The sequence below is a fragment of the Panonychus citri genome, unplaced genomic scaffold (genome assembly GCF_014898815.1).
Source record: "Panonychus citri isolate SS breed McGregor unplaced genomic scaffold, ASM1489881v1 Contig00136, whole genome shotgun sequence".
Taxonomy (NCBI): domain Eukaryota; kingdom Metazoa; phylum Arthropoda; class Arachnida; order Trombidiformes; family Tetranychidae; genus Panonychus; species Panonychus citri.
In genome coordinates this window covers 2,561,528-2,587,202 of record NW_026515541.1, presented here as the reverse complement: position 1 = coordinate 2,587,202, position 25,675 = coordinate 2,561,528, and the positions used below count along the sequence as shown (strand labels likewise).

At 34.3% G+C, this 25,675-nt stretch overlaps 4 protein-coding genes across 4 annotated transcripts; all 4 read right to left on the bottom strand.

The window, feature by feature from the left end:
- Positions 1 to 11,865: 11,865 nt before the first annotated feature.
- On the bottom strand, positions 11,866 to 13,479 carry LOC128392422 (aldo-keto reductase family 1 member B1-like). Its single transcript, XM_053352447.1, has 2 exons — positions 13,327 to 13,479; positions 11,866 to 13,129 (listed from the first exon to the last, which is right to left on the bottom strand). Exon 2 carries the CDS (start codon positions 13,121 to 13,123, stop codon positions 12,161 to 12,163), a length of 963 nt encoding a protein of 320 aa, XP_053208422.1. The 5' UTR covers positions 13,124 to 13,129; positions 13,327 to 13,479; the 3' UTR covers positions 11,866 to 12,160.
- Positions 13,480 to 14,988: 1,509 nt separating this feature from the next.
- LOC128392393 (uncharacterized) lies at positions 14,989 to 15,703 on the bottom strand. Its single transcript, XM_053352413.1, has 2 exons — positions 15,274 to 15,703; positions 14,989 to 15,147 (listed from the first exon to the last, which is right to left on the bottom strand). Exons 1-2 carry the CDS (start codon positions 15,691 to 15,693, stop codon positions 15,004 to 15,006), a joined length of 564 nt encoding a protein of 187 aa, XP_053208388.1. The 5' UTR covers positions 15,694 to 15,703; the 3' UTR covers positions 14,989 to 15,003.
- A 678-nt stretch (positions 15,704 to 16,381) lies between these two features.
- Positions 16,382 to 20,630, bottom strand: LOC128392277 (uncharacterized). The gene is made up of 16 exons (XM_053352278.1): positions 20,474 to 20,630; positions 20,317 to 20,396; positions 20,086 to 20,242; positions 19,863 to 20,002; positions 19,692 to 19,785; positions 19,462 to 19,619; positions 19,268 to 19,399; positions 18,965 to 19,204; positions 18,781 to 18,891; positions 18,651 to 18,722; positions 18,427 to 18,580; positions 18,185 to 18,361; positions 17,997 to 18,117; positions 17,720 to 17,937; positions 17,140 to 17,664; positions 16,382 to 17,066 (listed from the first exon to the last, which is right to left on the bottom strand). Exons 1-16 carry the CDS (start codon positions 20,523 to 20,525, stop codon positions 16,582 to 16,584), a joined length of 2,916 nt encoding a protein of 971 aa, XP_053208253.1. The 5' UTR covers positions 20,526 to 20,630; the 3' UTR covers positions 16,382 to 16,581.
- Positions 20,631 to 21,156: 526 nt separating this feature from the next.
- On the bottom strand, positions 21,157 to 25,567 carry LOC128392278 (scoloptoxin SSD14-like). Its single transcript, XM_053352279.1, is given in 7 exon segments — positions 21,157 to 21,758; positions 21,830 to 22,082; positions 22,085 to 22,470; positions 22,526 to 22,715; positions 22,775 to 22,872; positions 22,948 to 23,070; positions 24,944 to 25,567. Coding segments are annotated over 7 exon segments (1,806 nt in total). The 5' UTR covers positions 25,195 to 25,567; the 3' UTR covers positions 21,157 to 21,253.
- Between the last annotated feature and the right edge of the window lie 108 nt (positions 25,568 to 25,675).

Here is a 25,675-nt window from a genome sequence, read left to right as displayed (position 1 = left end):
AAATATCAAAAATAAGGTGCTGAAAGTTTTGTAGAAAAATGGGTACAAAGCTTATAAGCCCGTTGAGGTACAAAAATTGACAGCAGCTCATAAAAATAGGAGATTAGGTTTTTGTACCTATTTCCATGCTTCCAACATCGATTCCCGAAAAATCTGGTTCTCTGACGAGAAGATGTTTTGTTTTTCCGGTATCGAGAACCATCAAAATAATAGGCGGTGGCGGAAAGAAAGGCCAACCTTTTTAAGCGAGCGAGTAGCACATCCAGTGAGTGTCCATACTTGGTGTGCTTTATCATCAATTGGTATTGTTGGCCCATGTAATGAAGTAATCTTGATCACTCGTAGAGATCCTGATACTTTTGCAATAAACAAAACTCTTGAAAATTATCTGTTCCCATGGTTATATCTTACGATATAACTTGTATTAATTAAATGTAATGAAAAAGATAGTTAGTAGAAAACTGGTAATCGACCAGTAATAGTTAATTTCTAATTAAAAATTACCAAAAACTTATAAATTGTTCCTAAAATTAATTGTCCAATTAGTTACTCAACAACTTGGTGGCCAGTGTGAGGGCTCGTTTAAGCCGAAACTTGTGACAAATTTGTGGTTGTGATAATACTTGGTTATTTAATTGTTATTCAATTAGATAAACATTCATTGTGAAAAAAAACCTCAACAATTAATAGCAATAATCATATTGTTTCCGCTCGAACTCTGGAGTAATTCTGGACGATTCTTAACACTCTTTGGACAACTTTGAATACGCTTTGGACAATTTGTTTTAACCTTTTTTCCCCCTCTTTCATTTGAATAAATAAAATTAATCCAGGTATATTACTACCATCAATAAGATATCCAGATAGCGAATTGTCTAAATCGGAAAAAGTAAGTCAAAGACGACAACCGTTTCCTTTCCATTGTCAAAAATTGCTCATCATGTCGAGGATATCAGGTCAGTTTGTGAATAAACATGAACAATCTTTTTCCCTTTTGATGTAAACATGAGACAGTGAAGTCTAAGTTATCTCATTTACTTCGCTCGAAAAGTAAACCATTGACTGGAGTCTTGAGTCAGTGAAGACTCATAAGCTCTATTACCTTTAACCCTACAACAAAACTTTAGATTATTTGATCAAGTTTCATTAACTCGAACTGAAGATTCATTCAGCGTTTACCCAATCTGTCCTATTCTAACATAACTGAGTGCAAATAGTTACTTTCATTTCTACAACTTATCCATTAAATTCATCTCATCTGAATCGATTGATTCTTGACTATTGATAACCTTTCGTGGAGAGAGATAAACTAGAAGCCATTTTAGAGCCAGTGAAGGCTTTTAATCTTACTAACTTGAGTCAGTGAAGACTCGTTTATTGTCTACCGTTGTCAGTGAAGACACGAGACTAACCTATCACCTATGCGAGTCAGTGAAGACTTTATTTTGGTGAACTTCTTGTATATCCTCTCTCTCTCTCCATTGTTTCAACTTTGACTTCTAATGAATATTCAATCAGCAACCACCCAATCAAACTTCTACGTGACCTTCTAATGACTTTGAATAAGCTCCCTATCAGTTCATAAATCAGTTGCTTCAAACAATTAATCTAGATTATTGTTAAGTGTTTTCTCTCTTGATCAATTAGCGATTAATTTTGCTCTCATCTCTCAATTACAATGACTTCTAGACCTGAACCTTTGGATTCTGAGTCCAATGATAATCAGTTTAGTCAATCAGATCAATCAGATCAATCAAATCAAACAAATCAAGCAAATCAATCAAATCAAGTTAATCCATCAATAATGAGTGTCAATCTCTCGAACCTATTAAAAAATCATGTGACTATTGAACCTTTTAAGGGCGACAATGAAGATGTAATTGATTGGTTACTACAATTTGAATTAGCATCTCGAGCTTTAGGTTTAAGCGCTGAGGAAATGTTTAAAATTATCCCCTTTTACCTTCAGGGTTCAGCTCGTCGCTGGTACAATCTCACCTTCAGCTCTTATGGTGCTAGTGAAAAACCTCAAACGTAAGAAGATTTAAGAGAAAAAATGATTGTAGGTCTTTGCCCAGCTGATTATCGAACTCACCTCTCTCAGCAGCTTCACAATAGTAAACAGAGACCAGGTCAACCAACAACAAGTTTCATCTATGAAATTCAAGAACTTTGTTTCAGAATGAATAGTAAAATGCCTGAAAATTTGATTAGCTTCATTTCAGAAAGATTCTTGCCCCAGATCAAATTCGTAATTACATCACAGAACCCAAAAAGTTCAGACGAGTTAATTACAGCCGCTAAATTAGCAGATAAAGCTCTGGCAAATTGTGAAGAAAAACCTAACCTTGTCATTAGCCTAGAATCAAATCAAGCAAATTCAATCGAAAAGAAACTATTGTCTACTCTTGACCAATTACAATCAAAGTTTGATCAATTAGAGAATAAGCTCAACCATAAAACCTTTAACCATAAAAAACCAATAATACAAACAGAATTAGCTGCAATTTTTTTGGTCATCGAGGTCATAGTGAAGAAAACTGTAGGTTCAGAATTTCAGCTCTTCAGACTAATAGCTTTCAGCCAGTCAACAGTCAACTCACTCAACCTTCGCAATCAAATCAACAGAATTTGACAGCTCAGTCGACTATTAGTCAACCAAATTATGAAGCTCAGCCGACAGTTAATCAACAGTCTCTTGCACCTCAAACTAATAATAACCAATCAATGACCAATCAATCGAGTCTCCCATCTCAATCAAATCATCAACCATTTTACAATCAAAGGAGAAGAGGAAATAGAAATTATCATCGTTCGAACAATGACCAGAATTGGAGAGAGCGAAATCAGAATAAACAAAGAGAAAATCAGAATCAATCAGAGTCAGTTATTCAAAGTAATCAAGGTCCTCACATCAGAGCAATTACCAAAGGTGATTATGATGCTGAGGATGATGATTATAGTAGTGATGAGGGACCTCCGATTTCAGCCGTTTGCTCAATATTCAAGAAAAAACTTATTCATCAACAGATTAAAGTTGATAATTTGAAAGTCGAGGCAATGTTTGACACAGGCTCAGATATGACCTTAATTACTTAAGATTTAGTTAATCAATTAAATTTAACTTTACAACCTTACAAAGGTCCGATTCCTTTAGCTGCTAATGATAAGCCAATTCAGATCCTAGGTCAAGTTGAAGGATCGTTACCCAATACCAGATATTAACACCTCATTGGATTGTTTACAAGGTGCACGATATTTCAGTTTACTCGACCTTCGAAGTGGTTACCATCAAGTGGAAGTTAATCCTCCTGATCGAATCAAAACTGTTTTCGTCACTACATTTGGGATGTATGAATATAAAGTGATGCCGTTTGGACTTTGTAATGCCCCTGCCACATTCAAACGATTGATGGACGTTTGCCTCGCTGGTCTCAAGTATAATTCATGTTTGGTCTACATCGACGACATCATCATCTTTAGCAAAACAATGGATGAACATTTAAATAGACCCAGATTAGTCTTCAATAGATTGAGAACCGCTGGACTCACCCTAAAACCTGAAAAATGTACCTTCTTCAAGAAAAAGATCCTTTACCTTGGTTACATCGTCAGTGAAGACGGCCAAGAGCCTGATCCAGAGAAAATCAGAACAATTAAGGATTACCCAATTCCTCTAACGATTCGTGATGTTAGAGCCTTCGTTGCCTTTGCTCATATTATCGCAAGTTCATCAGAGACTTCGCCAAGATCGCCCGACCTTTGACTCAGTTAACTCGAAAGGAAGCACCATTCAGCTGGGGATCGGATGAACACTCATGATTCGAAAAACTTAAACAGTTACTTTGCTCAACTAACGTCCTAGAACATTTTGACCCAAATCGACAAATCCAACTACGAACCGATGCCTCCGATTTTGGCCTAGGTGCTATTCTCCTCCAACGACACGACAATAAATGGAAACCAATCGCCTATGCCAGTCGACAGCTACAAGGTGCCGAAGTAAATTATCCAATATCAGATAAAGAATGCCTGGCGATCATCTATGCTGTTGAGAAATTTCGTCACTACCTCGAGGGGTCAAAATTTGAAATTGTAACTGGTCATTGTGCCTTGTGCTTCCTCAGATCAAAAACTAAACTTCCTTCGAGATTAATGAGATACTCCATCACCTTACAATCATTTGATTTTACAATAATTTACAAATCGGGGAAAATTCATGCCGATGCCGATTGCCTCAGCCGTTACCCGACTCATGATCCTCAATTCAACGATAAAATAGATCAACTCGAGCAAGGTGATGATATTTTCACTCTCTTAGTTCAAGAAGATTCAAAAGAGATGAGTAAATTAATGAATGAGCAACAGACTGACCCATTTATTCAATCGAAACTTAATCAATTATCGAATTTAAATTCATTGGACAAAACAACAAAAACCAAATTAATTAATAATCATCGACTTCGAAATGGTGTCCTGGAAAGAAAAATAATAACTGAGTATGGCAGTCGATGGGTTCAAGTTGTCCCTGAGACTCTAATTGACGAACTGCTGCGATCTTATCATGACGATCCGACTGGTGGTCACTGTGGAATCTATCAAACCTACAACAGAGTCAGACAACGTTATTATTGGCCAAAGATGCACCAAGTGATTACGAATTACATAAAAAATTGTCGAGATTGTCAATTTAATAAACAAGTTAAACATGATGCTCCCATGAAATCAATTCACGTTGGACGACCATTTGAGAAGCTTGGCATCGATATTGTTGGCCCATTGCCCTTCTCATCTGGAAAAAGTATATCATTGTGGCCACTGATTATTTTACTCGGTGGGTGGAGACAAAGGCGCTCACTCATAAGACCGCCTCGGTAACCGCAAAATTTTTGATTGAAAACATCCTCTCTCGTCATGGTTGCCCATCCTCTATATTGTCTGATCAAGGTACCAATTTCACTTCATCAATCATCCAAAAATTAAGTGAATTTATGACATCGAAATGGCAATTTTCAACTGCTTATCATCCTCAAACCAACGGATTAACTGAACGTAAGACTTTACTATACCCCCCTCTCAAATCGTCTCGAAATTCTTTCTGTGTATAGCTTGCGAAATAGTCTACGCATGTGTGAAATTTTTTTACGGAAACTACTGTGGGCGGAGTTATAGCCATTTAAAAACTCAAAATCCTTAAGGAGTCTATGGGACGTTTCAACTTTGCGAAAATTAGAATTAAATGAAAGTGGGAGGGGCTTAAATGATAAAATTTTTTTCACCTATACAGTTGACTATGAACATCCTATATATCAACTTTTAGCCGAATTCGATATTAGCAACAGTACTTAGACTAGGTCAAAAATAGTCAAAACTGTTATTTGTATATATGTAATGACAGACTATTCAGATCAACTTGCAATTTGACCAGAATATTTTTCAAGGTCGAAATAATTGTCAAGGTCATTTTAGTCAAGATCGCTGCAACTAATTTTGCTGTGATTTTTAACCCATAGATGATGCTAGAAATACTTTAGTTCAACTTAATAGCACTAGATGGCAGCAATTTCACACTTCTGAGGGAGCATCTCGAGTGAGCAAATTTTTCTAGTACTTAAACGGTTGCAAACCTATTCTTTATCATTTGTATTCATTTCTCTTTTCTCTTCACTTCACTTCACTTCACTTCACTTCTCTTCACTCATTCACTTAATCACTCAATCACTCATTCACTCACACCACTCACAACATCCACACCACTTACACCACTTACACCACTCACACCACTCATTCACCTCTCTTTTTGTTTTCTCTTTTTTTCTCTCTTCCTATTATGTCTGCGTGGAGCAGAACTTGGCTGGAGCAGGAGGTTCTCCGCACTAAGGAGGGAGCGGTTTCTTGGGCGCAATCGGTTGGGCTACTCCTTAGTGAGGTTCAATGCCACCAACACCGTCGCCCTATGACTTGGCAGCCTCAACGAGGTGCCTTTGGGACCTTCCGTTGCCCTCAACACAAGGAGCATCGCAGCTCTGATCCCTCTGAGCGAAGTGTTACGTCGGGGACGATCTTCTCTTCTATGAAGATCCCACTTGACAAGGCACTTCGACTCATGTTCGAATGGAGCTGCGATGCTTCATATGAGGTGACTCATAGGGAGACTGGTGTTAGCTCCCGAACCACCGCCGAATGGTATCGTGCCATTCGGGAGTCCATCACAGTGGCCTTTTTAAAGGACCAAGATAATCGGGGGAAAATCGGTGGGCCTGGCTGCGTGGTTCAGGTGGACGAGGCTAAGTTTGGTCGGCGTAAGTACCACCGTGGTCGGACCATCGAGGGTCATTGGGTCTTGGGTATGATCCAGGACGGCTCTCAAGATCTACGCTTGGTAGTCTGCCCTGGAAACTCTCGGGATTCAAAGACACTTACCCCGATTATCCAAGACCATGTGGCTGATGATACCACCATCATCACGGATGGCTGGCGGAGCTACAGAGGCCTCGAAGACCACGGGTATGAGCACCATTGGGTGAATCATCAGGAGAACTTTGTGAACCCACGGAATGGTGCTCATACCCAAAGGATTGAGTCCGGTTGGCGTCCGGCGAGAGTCTTCTTCAGGGACCGGAGAATACCTTATAGACTTCGCAGACCATTTGGTAGAGTACCAATGGAGACGTTGGTCAAGAAAAAATGGTCTCCAGCCATTCGAAGCCCTGGTCAAGGTGGTTCGGGAAGCTTGGCCATTGACCTAAGGTACTGCTCCAGCCTTGGTGTAAAAACCTGACCTAACCTATGTTGTGCAACTTAACCTAACCTAGCGTGTCCTAAATCCTAACCTAACCTATTGGCTAGTAAAGTCCAACCCTTCCTCCTCGTGGTACTAGCTGGTTAATGCTAACAGGGCTCTGGCATCACTTGTTGAAAGTAGTTCAACAAAGGTATACCACTTAAACATGTATGCACGCGCGGCAAATTTTTTTGCCCCTCCCCCCGCCGCTAGCGGCCACACCCACTTTGGGGGAGGGGAGGGGCAAAAAAATTTGCTTGTACTCTCGTGGTGTGCTGTTTTATCATCCCTATACTTTAAATCGGCTTTGCGTAGATGCACTAGTCTTGGTATGGAAGGGTATGGGTAAACGAAACCTGTAAAATTGTTTCATCAAATTTTGTCACATTAAGGTACTTCGGCAAAAGCCTGAGCGTGCGGCCATCTAGTGCTATTAAGTTGAACTAAAGTATTTCTAGCATCATCTATGGGTTAAAAATCACAGCAAAATTAGTTGCAGCGATCTTGACTAAAATGACCTTGACAATTATTTCGACCTTGAAAAATATTCTGGTCAAATTGCAAGTTGATCTGAATAGTCTGTCATTACATATATACAAATAACAGTTTTGACTATTTTTGACCTAGTCTAAGTACTGTTGCTAATATCGAATTCGGCTAAAAGTTGATATATAGGATGTTCATAGTCAACTGTATAGGTGAAAAAAATTTTATCATTTAAGCCCCTCCCACTTTCATTTAATTCTAATTTTCGCAAAGTTGAAACGTCCCATAGACTCCTTAAGGATTTTGAGTTTTTAAATGGCTATAACTCCGCCCACAGTAGTTTCCGTAAAAAAATTTCACACATGCGTAGACTATTTCGCAAGCTATACACAGAAAGAATTTCGAGACGATTTGAAAGAAGGGGTATAGTAAAGAATAGCCTAACTGAAAGAGTAAACCGAACACTCTGTCAAATGTTAATTCATTATTGCTCGGAAAACAAATCCAAATGGACACAAATGTTACCTCTCATCACCTTCGCTTACAACACCGCAACCAATAGCAGCACTAAATCTTCCCCATTTTATCTGATCTATGGACGAGAACCAAATTTCCCTATTGACATCCAATTATCACCACAAAATGATCAAATGAACATCAATGAATACACTGGATTCATCATCAATGAATGGAAAAAGATTCGTGATCAATCGAAAATTTTCTCTCGCGAAGCGAAAGAAAAACAAACAATTTATCACGATTCAAAATCAAAATTAATTACCTTTGATGTTGGTGATCAAGCTTTATACACTAAAACTCTTCGAAGTGATAAATTAGACACAAAGAAGGAAGGCCCATTCACTGTCATCACCAAGATAGGTGAGACAACCTATCGAATTAAAAACGACTCGAGCACTCTAGAATTCCAAGCCCATGCCTCTCAACTGTCGAAATTCAATCCTAGAGAACCAACCAGATCACGTTCTCTATCACCATCTCATCTTGGTCGAAATTTTACTATGATGATGATTTTATTCTTGTTAAGTCTTGTAGCTGGTACTGAGTATGGTGCCGATGTAGTTTGGAGAGTCACTAAGCACAAGATAATAACTGGCCGTCGAAATATAAATTATACAATAATAATACAGAATCCTTGCTTACAAATAAAACCACCAGTTCACGTGGAAATAAGAACCACAAATTATCCATGTGAAATAAGACATGTTCCTGGACTAGTAAACAAATTCACTTGTCTTGAACGTGTCAGACAAGCGGCATCGCATTGTGAACAGCATTTGAAGCCGTATTGTGATCGTCTACCCTACAATAAAGAAGATGTATTCGAATTAGCACGGAAACACTGTGAAAATTATGTTGACGTACACATATCACGTTCCATTTTTGGATCAAATGCAGTCAACGTGAAAAAAGAAAAACGTGAACTTACCACAACTCTTTTAATTGGATCCCTAGCCGTTATTGGATTTGGAAAAATCAAGGACTGGATTTATAAATAAAAAGACGATAATCTATTGTCTCAGTCGACAAATCTCACTTTTGAAGTTCTTAACATACATCAAGAAAGTTTAAAAAAAATTACTGACCAAGTTCAATCCACTCACGCTCGCTTAGATGATCTGGAAGAGATGATCCCTGTTACTGCTCTACAATCAGCTACAGTTTTTTATCAAACACAGAGAATAAATGAGATACTAAGAGAAACTCGAGTAGAAATGGAAAAAGGAAATAAAATACCAGAGAGTTTGATCAAATTTTTCCAAGTCGAATTAGCTTGTTGAATTACCTCGAGTTGATATCTATGCGAACCATCTATTAATCCATAAAGCCGATCCATTCACACTAATTGAAGAGAAGAATGGAACCGAAATCTGTGTCAAAAATTATGTTGGTCCAAAGTTCATCCTAACCAATGAAACATCACAACCCCCAGAAATATGTGAAGTTGATCAAGAAGACTTCGAGTCCAAGAAATTAAACTTCAATACCGGCCAATTCTGTCGTAAGGTCCCTGAGACGGGACTATGGAAACTTTCTGATTGCATGGAAATTTCACCAAATAACTATAAAATAAGAAAACCACAAACTAAAGGGTAAATGAAGATTTTTATGTTTATTGTCGCGGTCACAATCTCACGATATTGAATATAACAAGACCGAACCAGGTTCTAAAAATTTCGAGATCGATGTTCTTTCGAATTGGTGACACTTCCTACACCCCCACAGAATTAACTCTAATCGATGAAAAGGATGTGACCTCTTGGTCAACCTCAATCAATTGGCAGTTATCTCCTTATGATTGATGAACATATTAATTTGGAACCAGAAAAATTAGAAATGCTAGAAAAAGCAGTTAGAAAAGTTCAACAACAAAGTAACGAACCTTGGTTCATGTCCTTGAAGCGAGAACTTTTCAACTTTTTCCTCGGATTAATCGCCTTTTCAATTCTCATCATGTTGTTTCTCAAGATCATCAAAATGATCCTCAGTCAAAATCCAACTGTTTACTCAATGTCAACTGAACCTGTTACTCTGAAAAATGATGAAGGAAAAGCCAAGAAAGAAAAACAAAATTCTGAAACAGATTATGTTCCACTCAACCAATTATTCGCACCAAAATTTTATATTTTATTCTTTATTTCTCCCTCTCCTATTAGATGTCTGGTGATAGCTCTCCCTTTAAATTCATATTAAATTTACTCATATTAACGTGTTACTTGAAAAAAACCTTCAATTCTTATGGTGTTCCGATCTCACCCGTTGAACTAAATGATCCACGACATAGATTCCAATGTACTCAGTTAGAAAATCGATTACACGCTAAAATAACTATCTCAGCTACTTCTGATGATAATTTGAAACGAGGTTATTTACAACTAATGAGACTCTTGAGAAATTGTCCAGTGAAGGGCAGAATTCGAGAAGATCATTGTAGTATCTGTTTTCGTCATAGTCATTCAGAAAAGACCTGTACCTTTTGTGCTGCTTGTTTGGAAGGTGATCACCTCATCGCAAATTGTCCCTGGTTAAAGAAAGACAAAATAGAACCGCCAAGAGTCAACCTTGTAGTTTCCGATCCAAAGCGCTTTGATCACCGACAGAAGGACAGAAAAGAACACCCGATATTCTGGAAGAATACTGGTACACTCGACTTTAAGATACTTGAAAAATTGACACCAATCGGACCAGAAAATAATCTCAAGAAGACTCTATCCATCGATACCGAAGGTTTATCCAAAAATGGAAATGCCCTCTCTGCTTGGTTCACCAGTCGATCTTTAGGCGCTCAAGTCATTTACAGTGATTATGTGAAAACTAATGATATTGATTACCTTACCACTCCCATTTCCAGTGTCCAAGCACAACAAATTAAAAATGGTAAACCACTCGAAGAGATCAAAAAGAATATCCTTTTAGCCTGTGCAGAAAAAAGAATTCTAATATTTGACTCGCATGATAAAGAACTACAAAAACTTGGTATATCATAAGCCGATCTGAATGAATGGTCAATCGAGATGGTAAATGTACAACACCTATTCAATTCATGGTTCTGCCTTATTAAAGTTGGTAAAATTCTATTTCCCCTCCTCAAATGGATTAAAGAGAGAAGGCGATAACCCGCTAAATGGTCACAACCCTGCTCTTGATGCTTGCTTCACTATCAAACTGTATAGGAAGTATTTAAGCCTAATAAATGAAGGACAACTCATTCCTGACTCAGATGAAGTCTCATCTTTCGTAAAGGGAAATAAGAATTTCGAAGACTGGAAAGAAGAAAACAAATTCCTTCAAATACTAAATGCACCATGTTCCTCTTCATCGTCATGGTCATCTCAGGATCAATCAACATCACTTTAAGGAAAACCAGAACTTCAACATCATTCACGCAGATTGAAACAAAATGAGGGAACTACTGGAAGAAAGAGAAGAAAAACTAAGAAAGAGAGTTTTCAACTACCACCAATGAAAGCATCAACTGAAGGTGATTGGAATGCTCCTCTATCATTCCCAGGGACTTGTAATGAATAAGCCGACGGAACTGTAATGAAGTAATCTTGATCACTCGTAGAGATCCTGATACTTTTGCAATAAACAAAACTCTTGAAAATTATCTGTTCCCATGGTTATATCTTACGATATAACCTGTATTAATTAAATGTAATGAAAAAGATAGTTAGTAGAAAACTGGTAATCGACCAGTAATAGTTAATTTCTAATTAAAAATTACCAAAAACTTATTAATTGTTCCTAAAATTAATTGTCCAATTAGTTACTCAACAGCCCATTTTTCTTTGTTATCCAACTTGTTATGAAATTAAATTTTTGTTTTTTGTTTAATTGAATTTCTAAGAGATGGTGTTGATGCTAATTTTTATCTCTAATTTCTAAATAAATTAATGAAAATCCAATAAACCTCTAAGTGTTTTAAAACATCCACCCTTTAGGACTTACGTTTTGAATTTAATAAATTGCACGTCCGAAAGGGATTTTTCAAGGTGCAGAGAGATGAAAGGCCTGAGAAAAGGCATAAAAAGATTAAATTCTGAAATTCGAATGAAGGTGATCATCGTTATAAATTAAAGATTAATTAATCTTTAATTAACCTTAAGTTTTTATTACAATTTGGAGTGCATCTGCATGCGAATGAAATTTATTATGCAATTAATTGTCTAGACTATGATAAACAGGGTTGAAATTAATCATTGGTAATCAAAAGTTTAACTGTCGGGCTTAATGTGACAATAGTCATGTTTTAATGAATTTCAAGTTTCCCATTTTATTTGATTATAATGTGATAAGTTTTCCAAGATTTAATAACAATTAAAGATTTTCTTTACAGTTGTAATCATGGATTTAGTTGGTTTAACTTATTTAGAATGGGATTTTGAAAGGATAAAGTGGATGATCGACATCTGCTTCTCTTCCACAAGCTCGCCAATTTTTGTTGAAACTGTAAATGGTTTTCATTTCGTCTTCAGAAAGCTCGAAATCAAAAACTTGAATATTTTCAGCTATTCGAGCGGGTGTAACACTTTTTGGGATAGTGATGAGGTTTCGTTGGACACCAAATCGAAGTAAAACTTGAGCTGGAGTTTTGTTATGGGCTTCGGCAATTTTCTTGATCTCTGGTTCTTCAAAAAGAGATGGATCTTCAGGCTTAGCCCAGGGTCGATCTGGTGATCCAAGTGGACTGTAAGCAGTAACAGTGATGTCATGTTTCTTACAGAATTCAACCAATTCAACCTGAGAAAGGTAAGGATGAACTTCAACTTGATTGTTAACTGGTTTAATTGTACAATTGGCAAGAATCTTTGCAATTTGCTCAGAATTGAAATTGGACACACCAATTGATTTAGCTAATCCAGCTTTGTGAACGTCTTCCATACCTTGCCAGGTTTCAACGATATCAATATCAGAGTAAATCATTTTACCGGCTTCATTTTTGGGGAAAAGTTCATCACCTTCTCTGAAACCCATTGACGAATGGACTAAATAAAGGTCTAAATATTCTAGACCAAGACTAGTTAAAGTCTTTTTAACAGCTTCCATAACTTTGGCACGGGAATGGAAAGTATTCCAACATTTTGATGTAATGAAAACATCTTCACGTTTAAGAGCTCCAGAGTCGAAAACTTCCTTTAAAGCTTGGCCAACTTCATCTTCGTTTTGGTAAACCAAAGCACAATCAATGTGCCGGTAACCAGCTTCCAAAAGTGCATGTTTAACAGCTTCTTTAACTTCACCAGGCTTGGATTTCCAGGTACCAAGACCGAAAAGAGGAACTTTCAAACCATTGTTGAATGATATGGAGGTAGAGATTGCAGGTTTAGCCATGATAGTCTTGAAAAGAAAAACAAAAACGATAAAAAAATTGAATTAAAATCAATTAAAAAAGGGAGAAAAAGAAGAAAATCAAAAATTCGAAAAAGAGAAAACCATAAAATGATCGAAGAAAAAAGACAGAAAGATAAAGAAAAAGAAAGAGAAATAGAAGGAACAAAGGAGCAACACAAAGAGAAGGAAACAAAGAGAATTACCTTTAATTCTAAAGATGAGATCTCGATTTAAATAAATTGACAAAGATCAATGAGTTAATTGAGAATCGAAATAACTGATGATAAGTCGAAGAGACGAAACCAAAAAGGCGAAGTGAACGGAACCAAATTGAAAGAATAAATGATTTTCAAATGAAAAGTTTTCCAGGAAAACCGACCTTCATCATGGTAAGAATGTTAATCTGTGTAATTTATCAGGAGATTAACTCCTCCTTTAACCTTCATCCCTTTTCCATCCTCTTTACATCATCTCTATGAGATAAAAGGGAAAATCCCATTTTCAGTTTAACTTAAATTCTCTGTTTTTATTTATCTTTCTCTTACTATTTTTTCTATTCAGAATTATCTTGGAAATGGTTGATTTTGTTCAAGAAAAATGGCTGAATTTAAAATTCCATGGAAATCGCTAGAACAAATTGATGCTAATCAAAGTGTTCACGATAATTTAATCAATTGGATCAGTTTGAGTCTCGAAAAAGTTCAAGGTAATTATCATGTTGATAAAACTAATTCTCAATCAACTTGAACATTTAATTTATTTCTCTCTCTCTTTTTTTTCTAGTAATCGATCCATCGGCAATCGCCGAGAAACAAGTTAATTACTTGATTGACTTAGCATTCGACGAAATTAAATTAACTGGATTCAGTCCGTCGAAAACTCTAGATACCAATATTGTTGATGTACTCCAGGCTCTCCTTTAAATCATAAAATCTATGAATAAGTTACAATTAAAGTGCATGTATTATGGCTGTTGGCTGATAAATATTATCATCATAAATATTCAATGGGATTAAGGGAAAAGTAATAAAAGTAGTTACATGATTAAGATAATTATTTGATTAGCTCTCTCGGGATTGTTTAATTATCAAATTATTAGTAGATTAAGTCACTCAGGTAAATCCAATAAAGTTTAATAAGTTTCTCTGCTTAAGTGGCTCAAACAATAAACAATTTGCTGACAATTAAGTTAATCATGTCTCTAATTTCACCTTTAATGTTTTTACCTGATGGAAATAAGGTTCCATACCTTGAATTAGGAACCTGGAGATCGGATAAAGGTAAAGTTAAATTTTAACTGTATGAGCTGCAAGTAAATCATTTGAATGTTTCTGGTAAACACCTAAAGACAGTTAAGACAATTAAGTTGAATGGTCGATGTCATTGGTTGATTAGGTTAATTACCTGATTTATATGATACAAAATCGGCGTAGACATTAAAAGCACCAGTGACTGGACCATTTCTCATGATGTCCGATTGAATTTGTTTAACATCTCGTTCAATTGAATAACTTTTTAATCCGAAGTGTTTATCTTGTTTAGATTGTCACGGACAAAAACTACACAGGCGGTAAGAACAACCATTTGGCCCTATCGAGAAAATTGGTGAATATCGGACTAAAATTACGCGCGTAATCGTTTAAGAAAAAATTAGTTTTTTGAAGTAAAGTCTTCGCTAAATTATACCAAATTCCTGCTGATTATTTGTCACAATCAGGTTAAAATATAAGATAAATGAATGATTGGTTTGTATCTCAATATTATGAACTCATTTTTTTTATTCAATTTAACGCCAAACCAAATTAATTTTTTTTTTCTACAAACATTTTAATCAATTACTTTATTGTTATTGTCGATCAATAGTTTTCATTTTAAACTCATTAATAGAGGAAATTAGCGAGAGTAATAACCAGTGTTAGTGCCAATGTGAACATTGAAGTGATAAAATTGGTGTTGATTATGAATAAATTTCCAAAGGTAAATCCAACATTTTTCCAAAGCATTCGGTTAATGAAAATGTCGTTCTAATTGTGAATAGAATAAAAAAAATTAAAAGAATTCGTATAAGCACCAAGAATCGCTTGTTGTAGATAAAATAAAAAAGAAATCAATCGAAATTCAATATAAGGCAACTGAGCTTTAGTACTTACCTCATGTTGTAAATGTTGGTTTCTCATAAAATAAGATAACTCATATAAATCCTCTAATCCTTGGCTAGAAAGTTGATTAACCGAAACAACTCTCACCGTAACGTAGATTAACAAACTGAAATCTAAAACCAGGTAGATAATCCAATAAAGTCGAGCAAGTTTATCATCTCCATGAGCATCGACGATATTAACGATATTGAACAAACCAAATTGAAGATAAAAAAAGGTCACATAATATCTAGCATATTTTTCCGCTGCCTGAGTTGACCTGACCCCATGAGTGTAGTCCAATCGTATAGCTTTAAGATGATCTAACATCACCGCTGGATATTCTTCTCTAGGAAAATTTTTTATCCTCGAGTTTATCGTTGAAAAAGTGGCCTCCAAACAGATGCACATATCGGCCAATGAATTCAACATGAAAAAGTGACCAAAATAATAAAATATCAATAATAATGAGCAAAGTGTGAAATACTGTTGCTATTATATTGATTTCTCCAACAAACAAAGAATAATAAAACGGGAGATTGAAATGTAATACAACATATAAAAATAACATGATTGACAAAGCAATAATCTTATACCGACGATTTAAAGTTATCATTTGAACCGCATGAGCATTTTTATCAAGTTCTAAGCGTTTGATATAATCGAAATACTCTCTAAATGCTGACCAATCTAAGATGAATATCACAATGAAAATTCGTAATGCTATAACCGCGTAATAAATGAATCTACGAATTAAAAAGATAATATGTAATTTCTCCATTATTGGTCCAAAATTTTCAATATCGAAAACAATTGAATAATAATTTTGAAGATTCCACAAAATCCAAGGGAAAATATTATCGATCTTTTCGGTAAATGTGACATTACCTTTCGAGGTGATAACATGAATCCCTGTAGAACAATACAACTAACGAATCGCTGATTGTTATCCATTCAAATTTCATTCATTCAAGTGAGAAACGAGGAAAAATAATTTAATTTTCTTTTCTTTTTGAAATGATCATTCCAACAATAAGATGGTCATTGAAGTTTTGAATTTCCATAAACCAAGATTCGAAGTCGTGGTGATTATTGATTATGGATTTTATGAGCAACAAAAAGCTATTATAACAATGGAGTTTATTGCAAGATAATCAATCATATAAACATTCATTTATATCTAGCGTTTGATTGGTCAATACCATCAATAAATAAAATGTTCAATTTATTTAGTCTCGATTGTCATTTTAACAATTAAATTATCATTGATTTTGTTCGATTAAAATAATAACAGGTGAATTTGGCAATTAGTTGACTCGATTAGTTTTCTGGTTCATCATCCATTTGTCGTGTCCATATGAAACGTTGATCACTTCTTAAACCTTGAGCACTTCGACTTGACAATGTTCGCATTTTCGAATATGCAATCGGAAGTCCAACCCCGAATATGAAACCTGTGGCCAAGAAAATCAAGATTATTCCAAATGCTGCTGATCCACTGGTACCTTTTTGTACGATTGGATTTGATTGTTTATTTTTATTCGAATTTTCAATTAGTTTGTAATTGAAACAACTTTTTGATTCTGTAGTTTTAGTATTCGAGTCTTCAACTGAGTATTTGGATAGAGAACAAGTACTTGTTGATCGACCGTCAGGACAGAAATTGAACGATTGACAAGAGTCCGGGCCATCGGCCCAACTGTAACACAAAGCGGCACATTGATCATGATTCAAATTCAATTCGACATGAAAAGTTTCCGATACAATTTTTCGTCCTGTGGACTGATATTTATTTGAAACTTTAGCTAACAAAGAAAGGAAATAATAGTTAGAATTTTTCTTTTGCTCATTCGTTTTCTACTTTTTTTTAATACTTACGAATGTAAATTTCACAATAAGAATCATATTCGGTGCTGGAATCGGTATAAAATCCACCCAAAATACAATTTCGACCACAATTTTGGAAAGAAAAACAATTTGGATCTGAAGCACATTCTGAGGCACATTGACTAACATATAATTCCAAAGAGATTGAAGATGGTGACTTGAATCGTCGATTTACAATCACTGAATAATCGAGTAAATTATTTTTAGCATAAACTTCACAGTTCGTGTCACTCTTGGTCACATCAATTGGAGCGTTTTCTGAGGTCATATTTGTAACAGCACATTCACTTTCTTTCTCCCCTGAACAGTAAGATAAAGTTCGACATTCCAATTCATCTGAATTCTTACAAGCTCGATAACAGTCACCATATGTTTTCGCATTCGGCACCACAACAACATTAGAATCATCAACTTGTAACTTTGAAGCACCATGAGAAAGATAGAAAAGATCTTGCGAATGGTCAGTTCTGTCTCGAGTCTCATCTAGTATATCGATTATGCTGTAATTAATTGGCCCTGCGGAGAAAAAATGTTTCAGAAATATAGCAAAATAGTCCAATTAAAAACTTACTCATGAATTCATTGGTCAATGAGATGTTCTTGAAAGCCGTACGTATTAGCAAACGGGACTGAAGATCTTTGTTTGAAATTTCTCGACTCAATCGGTACAAATTGTGCAACGGTATTTGATACAATCGACAGGGTTCACCTTTTACATTATCTTCCTTGACATTATCGATCCCCTTCATGGTACCACAGATATTACCTTCTTGACAAAACAGTACAATACTTTCCGAGAATACAAAACATTAGATGAGGATCAATTCAGTACTCAGAATTAAACTTACTCAAAATTTTGCAAACTAGTTGATAATCGGCTTAAACAGTCAGTTTCGCTTGCTGACTTAGTTCGTGATAATCCCTTTAATGTTTCATCATTGACAAAATATACTTTGGGTGAAAATAGACCTGTAATGTAAGAAAATGGACTTGAAATGATATATATCATAATCCACTGTAAATTTATTATGTGTACCTTGTAGATTTGGTATTTCAAGAAAATCGATCCTTATATCAATCGTTGATGTACTGAAAGTAACGTCCATTGTACTGAGTCGTAAAGGGCTAATGTCAAATCTTCGACAGATCGCCTCTCTGAAACGCTCTTTCAATGCGTACACATTTTCTTGAGCGAATTTGATACAATCCAGTTCTAAAAGTTTGACAACATTAGTTAGTGAGTTCGATTTGGTTATTAAATGGACAATAGACACTCACCTTTGCATCCAAGTTGAAAGTTAAGTGTCATGTCACTGGTGAAATATTTACACCCATTCAATGAGAATTTATCATGAAATTCAGATTCAGACTCAGCAACTTGGAAATCCAAATAATCTCTTTGAATAACTTCAACAAGTTGATACTTTTCTTTCTAATGAATATTAAATAATTAGTCTATTATAACAATCGAACAGAACTTTAAACGAAATGCAAAAAATTACCTTAGCATCTAAATTATAACAATTAATGATCGTTGCAACAATCAGGTATCCATTGAAAGCACTATTATCTGTCTGAATTGTGAAATCAAATTGAAAAAACTTCTAATAAATTAAACTTTGCTTAACTTACCGTTTCAGTGAAATATTGAGTAGTCACAACTTTATCGTATTTATTTGAATTGACAATATCATAATAGCTGACCGATTCCCATGCTTTCACCACGAGCCCAGATCGATATTTCTGGTAAAAGAATAAAAAACATTACTAGTTAATCGTTACAAGATCAACTTGTATCTTTTTTATGAGTACTTACAAGATACATTTTACCCAGATAATTGTATTGTCCATCTAATTGGAATAATGTTTTCAAACTAAACTTATTTGTCCATTGGTTGATACCGGGTGATGTTTTTTCTGCTGCTTGGATGTTACAAGATCCGCCATCTTGAAACATATTAACTATTCCAAGTGAATAATCATAAAGAGCTTCCGTTTCAATACCAAGAAGCGATGTTTTCAGACGTATCAATTTGAGTTTATCATTAGCATAAATCTGGCGAAAAGATGAAACATTATAATCAAATGATCAAACAATTAACTGAATTTGACCTCTCACCTCGCTAACAGTTTTCGTAGTTGTTGGACCAGTAATTGTCTCGGAAAGTATCATATGGACGAGATGGAAATTCAGATTTGGAATCGGTAAGTTATCTTGATAGTGAGCTGGACAACCGAGTCCTGGAAGTGGCTGCAATGTTAACGAGAATCGGTCAGCTAATAACAAGTTAGGTCTTTGATTAATTATCTTACATTGACGATTTTGGATAAATCACTTTTTGAGTCCATTTTCTGTAAATAAATTTCCAAAATTAAATGCTCTGACGGCAAATACCCTGAATATGATAGATCTTTGCCACTGAAAAAAATTCGACTCGGTGCTTGTAGACCTGATTGCTGATCCAAATTAGCTGATTGGATACAAAAAAAATTGGAGACAAATCAATAAAAACACAAATTCTAATTCGTCATAATCAACTTACATTTGTAGTAATAAGTGATATTCAATTTAGGATGAATTTGAGTTTTAAAACTTTTCATCGTGGTACCTCTGACAATCTTATCCGCACTCTTTTCCTGATAAGTTAATGAAATAAAATATCAAATCAGTTATTTGATTGTAAATTTTTTCGATTGATGATAATTATTATTACCCAAATGAATGAACCGTGGGCAAAACGATAAAGTATCGATGGTCCCATAGAAATTAGTACGCTTGTCAATTGTTTACTAACTCCAGGTAGTTTTTTAAAATACGAACTAAATTTATATTTATACAATGAACAATCGATACCTGAATAAGAGACAAGATGATGAATATCAATTAATTAACTTTCGAAACGATAATAAAACTCTTGATTAACTTGACAACTTTACCCATAATCACTTGTCGTTCATAATTATCCTTCCCGTTTGGATCCTTTGAATTGTAATAAACATTGAATGTATCCTTAGGCGTATCAACCACAATCATCCCGTTAATTGTTGATGTCGATGAAATAAACTCTTTCATCGAAAATTTATCTCCAGTATTCTTTTAATTAACAAAAAGTTAATCAATTGATAGTAATAGTTAGTTTCGATTCGAAGATAAAATCATTTATTTACCTGATCTTTTAATGTCGCGTGAATTATGTGATTACCCTTTGGTAAAGTTAATGGTAAGTCCATTAATGAAGAGATCGTAGCTAAGAAAATATTAAAAATTTGATTGAGATATTATTAGTTAATTGCTGACAAATAACCGATTTCAATATAAACTCACCTGAATTACCAGAGGAAATCATTAAAAAAACACTTAACAATAAGGGAAACATTTTCAATGTTTATTATGATGATGATTTTTATGTGTCAATATGTCAACGCAGTTGAATAGTGAATGAATTTAATTAGAAATCAATATAAAATATTTCATTATTTATCGTTAAATAAACGGTTAATTGATAAGATTTGTAAAAAAATTAACTACCGTATAATCTGAGTTATTGGTGAAAAAAACAACGCCTTTAGTTGTACTAATTATTTACTAGTAAATAATAATAATGAAATTGTTTAGATTTTAAATCGTTATTATCTAATTGTAAATCTATTAGTTAATTGATTTTATCAATAACCAAATAACCAAATTATCCAATTAGTGGTAATTAAAAATTTACGTATTATCATAATTTCCCAAAATTCCTAATAACAATCAAGCGCTTGCGATCCAAAGGTCGCAGAGAGATGACAATTATCATGATGAAAACTCCTTTTGACATCGTTTTTTTTTTGATGGACCAAACTGTTGAGCATTTCGTTTTCAACAGAGTACAAGGAGCTTAATTGTCGCAGAAGAGAAATATTTAATCCATTTCCTCTTCCTCCTTGATTGTTAATTGGAGAAAAGATTTCAAGTTGAAGGTGCCTATGGATTTCGTTGAATGATAGTTGATAAATTTTTCACAAACATTTTGATTGTTCAATAAATAACGAAAAAGTTTAATTTACTTCGTTTCGATTGTAATTTACAAAGTTGACATACTAAAAAGTATTCGTTAAATTGTCACTAAAATCCGTCTACTGATCCTCCTTTACGATAATCTGAGTTCGCTGTCAATTGTCCAGCAGCATTGCGACTTATCCCCATCACAACTGATGACCTTCCGGTGATGACACTTGTATCATGACCTTTCTCTTTCAATTCAGTGAGTATATTGGAAGGAAAAGTAGATTCGTGTTTAATTGTGTTGGGTGAAAATTGATGATGAATTCGAGGGGCATCAATTGATTGTTTGATATTTTCACCAAGATACAAAGTTCTGACAATTGTAAGAGCCACTGCAGTAGTGATTTGAGTTCCACCACTTGCACCAACGGTCATCATAACCTGACCTGAATTGTCAACAATAATTGAGGGACACATTGATGAGAAAGGTCGTTTTCCTGGTTCAATGTGATTAAAAGCTGACGGGGCAACACCGTAAGAGTTTGTTAAATTAGCGGATGAAAAATCATCCATCTCGTCGTTGAAAATGATTCCTGTAGATGGCGAGACGATCCCATTCCCAAAGCTGTGAATGCAAAACAATTAAAACTCAAATTCTGATTCTGATAATCATATGATTATATTGATAAAACTTACTAAATATTCACGGTTGAACTTGCAGCCGCAGCATTACCATATTGATCAACTACTGAGACATGAGAGGTGCCATGATCCTCGGTGATTGTAACGGAACCATCGTAATGATTTACCGGGTAAGTCCGTTCGTCGTTAATCTTGCTCACAATGGATTGGACATATTCGGGTGATGATAATTTCTTGAGAGTTTCCTCAATTCGACCAAAACTACGATCTTCAAGTTTCGTTCGTGTGGCATAAGCATGTTTAAAGTCTCAATGAATCGATGGTAATAAAGTGTTGAGTCTTCAAGAGACTGACCAACATTAGGATTTAATTTACCAGTACGTAGGAAAACATTCAGAATGAAACCGAGTAAAGGTCCACTTCCGGGAGGGTCAACAGAGTAAAGTCTTAATCCATTGGGTAAACTTATGTTAACTGATTCGTAAAAGTTGGCACGATAATCAGCGAAATCTTGTTCAGTTATGATTCCACCAAGATTTTGAATCTCTTTGACCAGAGTTTTCCCCATGGATCCTCGATAAAATTCATTAACATCAGTTTCCTTCAATTTATTAAAAGTCTTCACTAAATCAGGTCTCTTCATGGTCTCACCAAGTCTGTACGGTTGTCCAGTCGCTGGATTAGTGAATAAGTTTCTTTGGATTGGAAAATAATTAATTGCAACAGATTAAACCTAAATTGTTGACTTACTGGATTAATGGATCATTCCTGAAATATTGACTCTTTCTAAATGCTTCGTAGAGATGATCGTGCATAGGAAAACCATTACTGGCGATATCGATCGCACCTTCGAAAAGTTCTGACCACTTCAAGTGACCAAACTCACTGTGACCTCTCCAATAAGCTGCCAGTTCTCCAGGAACACCCATTGCTTTTGCACCTACAACCAACAAACGCCAATTAACATAACGTTGACCAATCGAATGATTAAATACTGACCATTGACTGATTCTTTAGGATTTGCGGCAAACATGTCCGCTTTTGCCGCCGCTGGGGCAGTTTCCCGACCATCGATGACATAAGCCTTATTTTCATCTCTGTAAATTTAAAAATCGAAAAAAATAGATCCACTTAATTTCCAACTGACCGCTTGACCATTACCATGACCTTACTTTTTATAGTAAACAATGAAAACTCCCCCACCAAGTCCTAAACTTTCGGGTATGACAACACCCATACAAAGCAGCACGGAGATCACGGCGTCCATTGCAGTCCCATTGCGTTCCAATAATTTTCTGGTCAACGAAAGTTACAAATTGAAGTTGTAATTGAAATCAATCAACTAATCAAGAAGGTTAATTGTGAAAATCTATCACATGTTAATAATAATTGAACTTAAATTGTTAATCTATTTGTTTATTTTTCACTAGATCAATTAATTACTCTGATTTTCAACTAATCTAATCATAAATGTATGTTAAACCATCAAAATTAATACAAACTAATTGTTAATTGTTATTCAAGTTCATGTGTATCAAACAGTAATCAAAATCACAAGGTGAAAGCATGTTACTTGTTACTGTTAATTGTAACAATTAAATTACATAATTAAAATATTTCTCACTCATTTATGTAGTTTAAGATTAAAAATTTACAGTTAATTGTTAACTGATAAAGTTAATCATTATTTTTAATTACCTTGAAGTCTTCACATTTAACTTGTAATCATGAAACTCACTGGGTGATAACAATTAACAAATTGTAGTTACATTTTTCAATAATAAGTTAATTGTCACAATTATTGAATATTTTCATCAAATATAAAACACATCAGCTTTTAATCAACAATTAAACTGAATCAACATTGAATCATTTATTCATCTATGACATTAAATTAACAATGAAACTTATGAATTATTAATTATCACAATCAAAATCAACTAAATTAACGAAAGCAGGTAAACTTGATTTGTTATTATGTCAATAACTGAATTAATTGTAATTGTTTTCATTTATTGTGTCTAATTATTTCAATTGGAAGGTCATTGACATCATTTTAATCATAAAACAATACAACACAATTAAGCCTAGTTGATTGTGAACAATTAAAAGCAAGTGTGACAATTAAACCTTTTCAAAACTAGGAAAACATAGTTAATTGTTTATTTAAATTGTTGATCATTGAAAATACCAATAATTAAATTGAAACAATTTCAATTTAACAGCAAACACAAAAATTGTTGATTAGATAACAATTTATTAATTGTAATCATTATCAACCATTACCTAACTATTGATCACCATTAATACATTAATATTATACAATCAGTCCTTATGAAAGATAACAATCAGTTAATTTTTCTGGTATCCATCATCTAACCACTACTGACAATTATTAAATTGTTTGATTCACTTTTTGTGTTTTTTAACAATCAATTGACAATCAATAAAAATCAAGAGTAACAATTTGAAATCAATCAAGTTAATTAGATATTGAAAATCAACCAATTCCAATCGAGTTCATTGATTGAACCAGACAATCAATGGTCAATTGAAACAACAATTAGTTGATTAACTAAATTAAAAACGTAGAATCACAATTTTCACGTGAAAATCACATAAGTTGATTAAGTAAACACCTAATTAATTGTAACTCAAAGTTGTAGACAATTAATTCTGGTAATATTTAAACAGAAACTCAACAATTTAGCTAATCAATAACTTGAAAAGTACTCATTGTATTTGATTAATTGTGATTAATGTTTCATTAAAAATAAATTGAATAAGAAAATAATATTTATCACCTTCAATTTCAATCAAAAAATTGAATTAAACTTTTTTTCATGATCACAATTAACTTTAATCATCTGATTAACAACAATTTCATCTGTTTAATATCAGTTACAGTTGATTAATGTTAACAATCAATCAGAAATTAATGATAATTGTACATAATTCAAACTCTAACCAACCCAATTTATCCCAATTAATTTAACCACAATTATGCTAATCTAAATTGCTGCTGATCGCAATTAAAAAGGCAAGTTCATAGTATTGGCTAATATTAGGTAATATTTAATGAGGAGGAAAAACTTTTTGTCTCCAATTTAATTTCATCTTCTTAATGAGCGTTAATTGTTGCAATCTAATCAAACTGATTAAGCTTACCTTCCGTATTTAGCACAACCAGGACCATCCGTTGAAATGGCTGCTTGATTGTAGACTCCTAATTGTTGATCAGAAACAAATTTACCCAAAAAATTAACTTGAGCAAATGAAGATGAAGCATAGAGAGTAACAAATAGCACTAAAGCGGCAATTATTGAGACCGTTAGTAAGGCCAATAGAAGACGATGAACAGCACGATTAGATCGAGATGATTTATGGCCAATCGATTCATCACAATCAAAACACGACATGATTAACGATTTACAATTTACTGATGACGACGATGATACGTTCAGACAAAAACGTTTGTATTACATAAAAACTTGTTGATTCAATTTGGTTTTAATTACTTTTTATATATTTAAATGGGACTTTTTTCCTTGTTAATTAGTTAGTTAATTGTTTAATTTCATCTAATTTAACATTTAACATTAAAATTCAATAGTGTTTGTTATCTCGTCATTAGGATTAAAAAAACAACAGTAAAACTAACGGTAAATTAATGGTAACAGATTATAAAACAATGAAAGGTTAGAGTTGATTAATTATTTAAAAATTGTGTTAATTTAGTTCAATTGGCAACAATTTAACATGAAAATCAAATGAAACTCATGAAAGTAAATCTTTATTACTCTCACTCGACTCCCTCATCTTCATCCTCTTTCTTTTCATCTCTTCCTCTCTCTCTCTCTCTCTCTCTCTCTCTCTCTCTTTAATTTGCTCACTTGATTT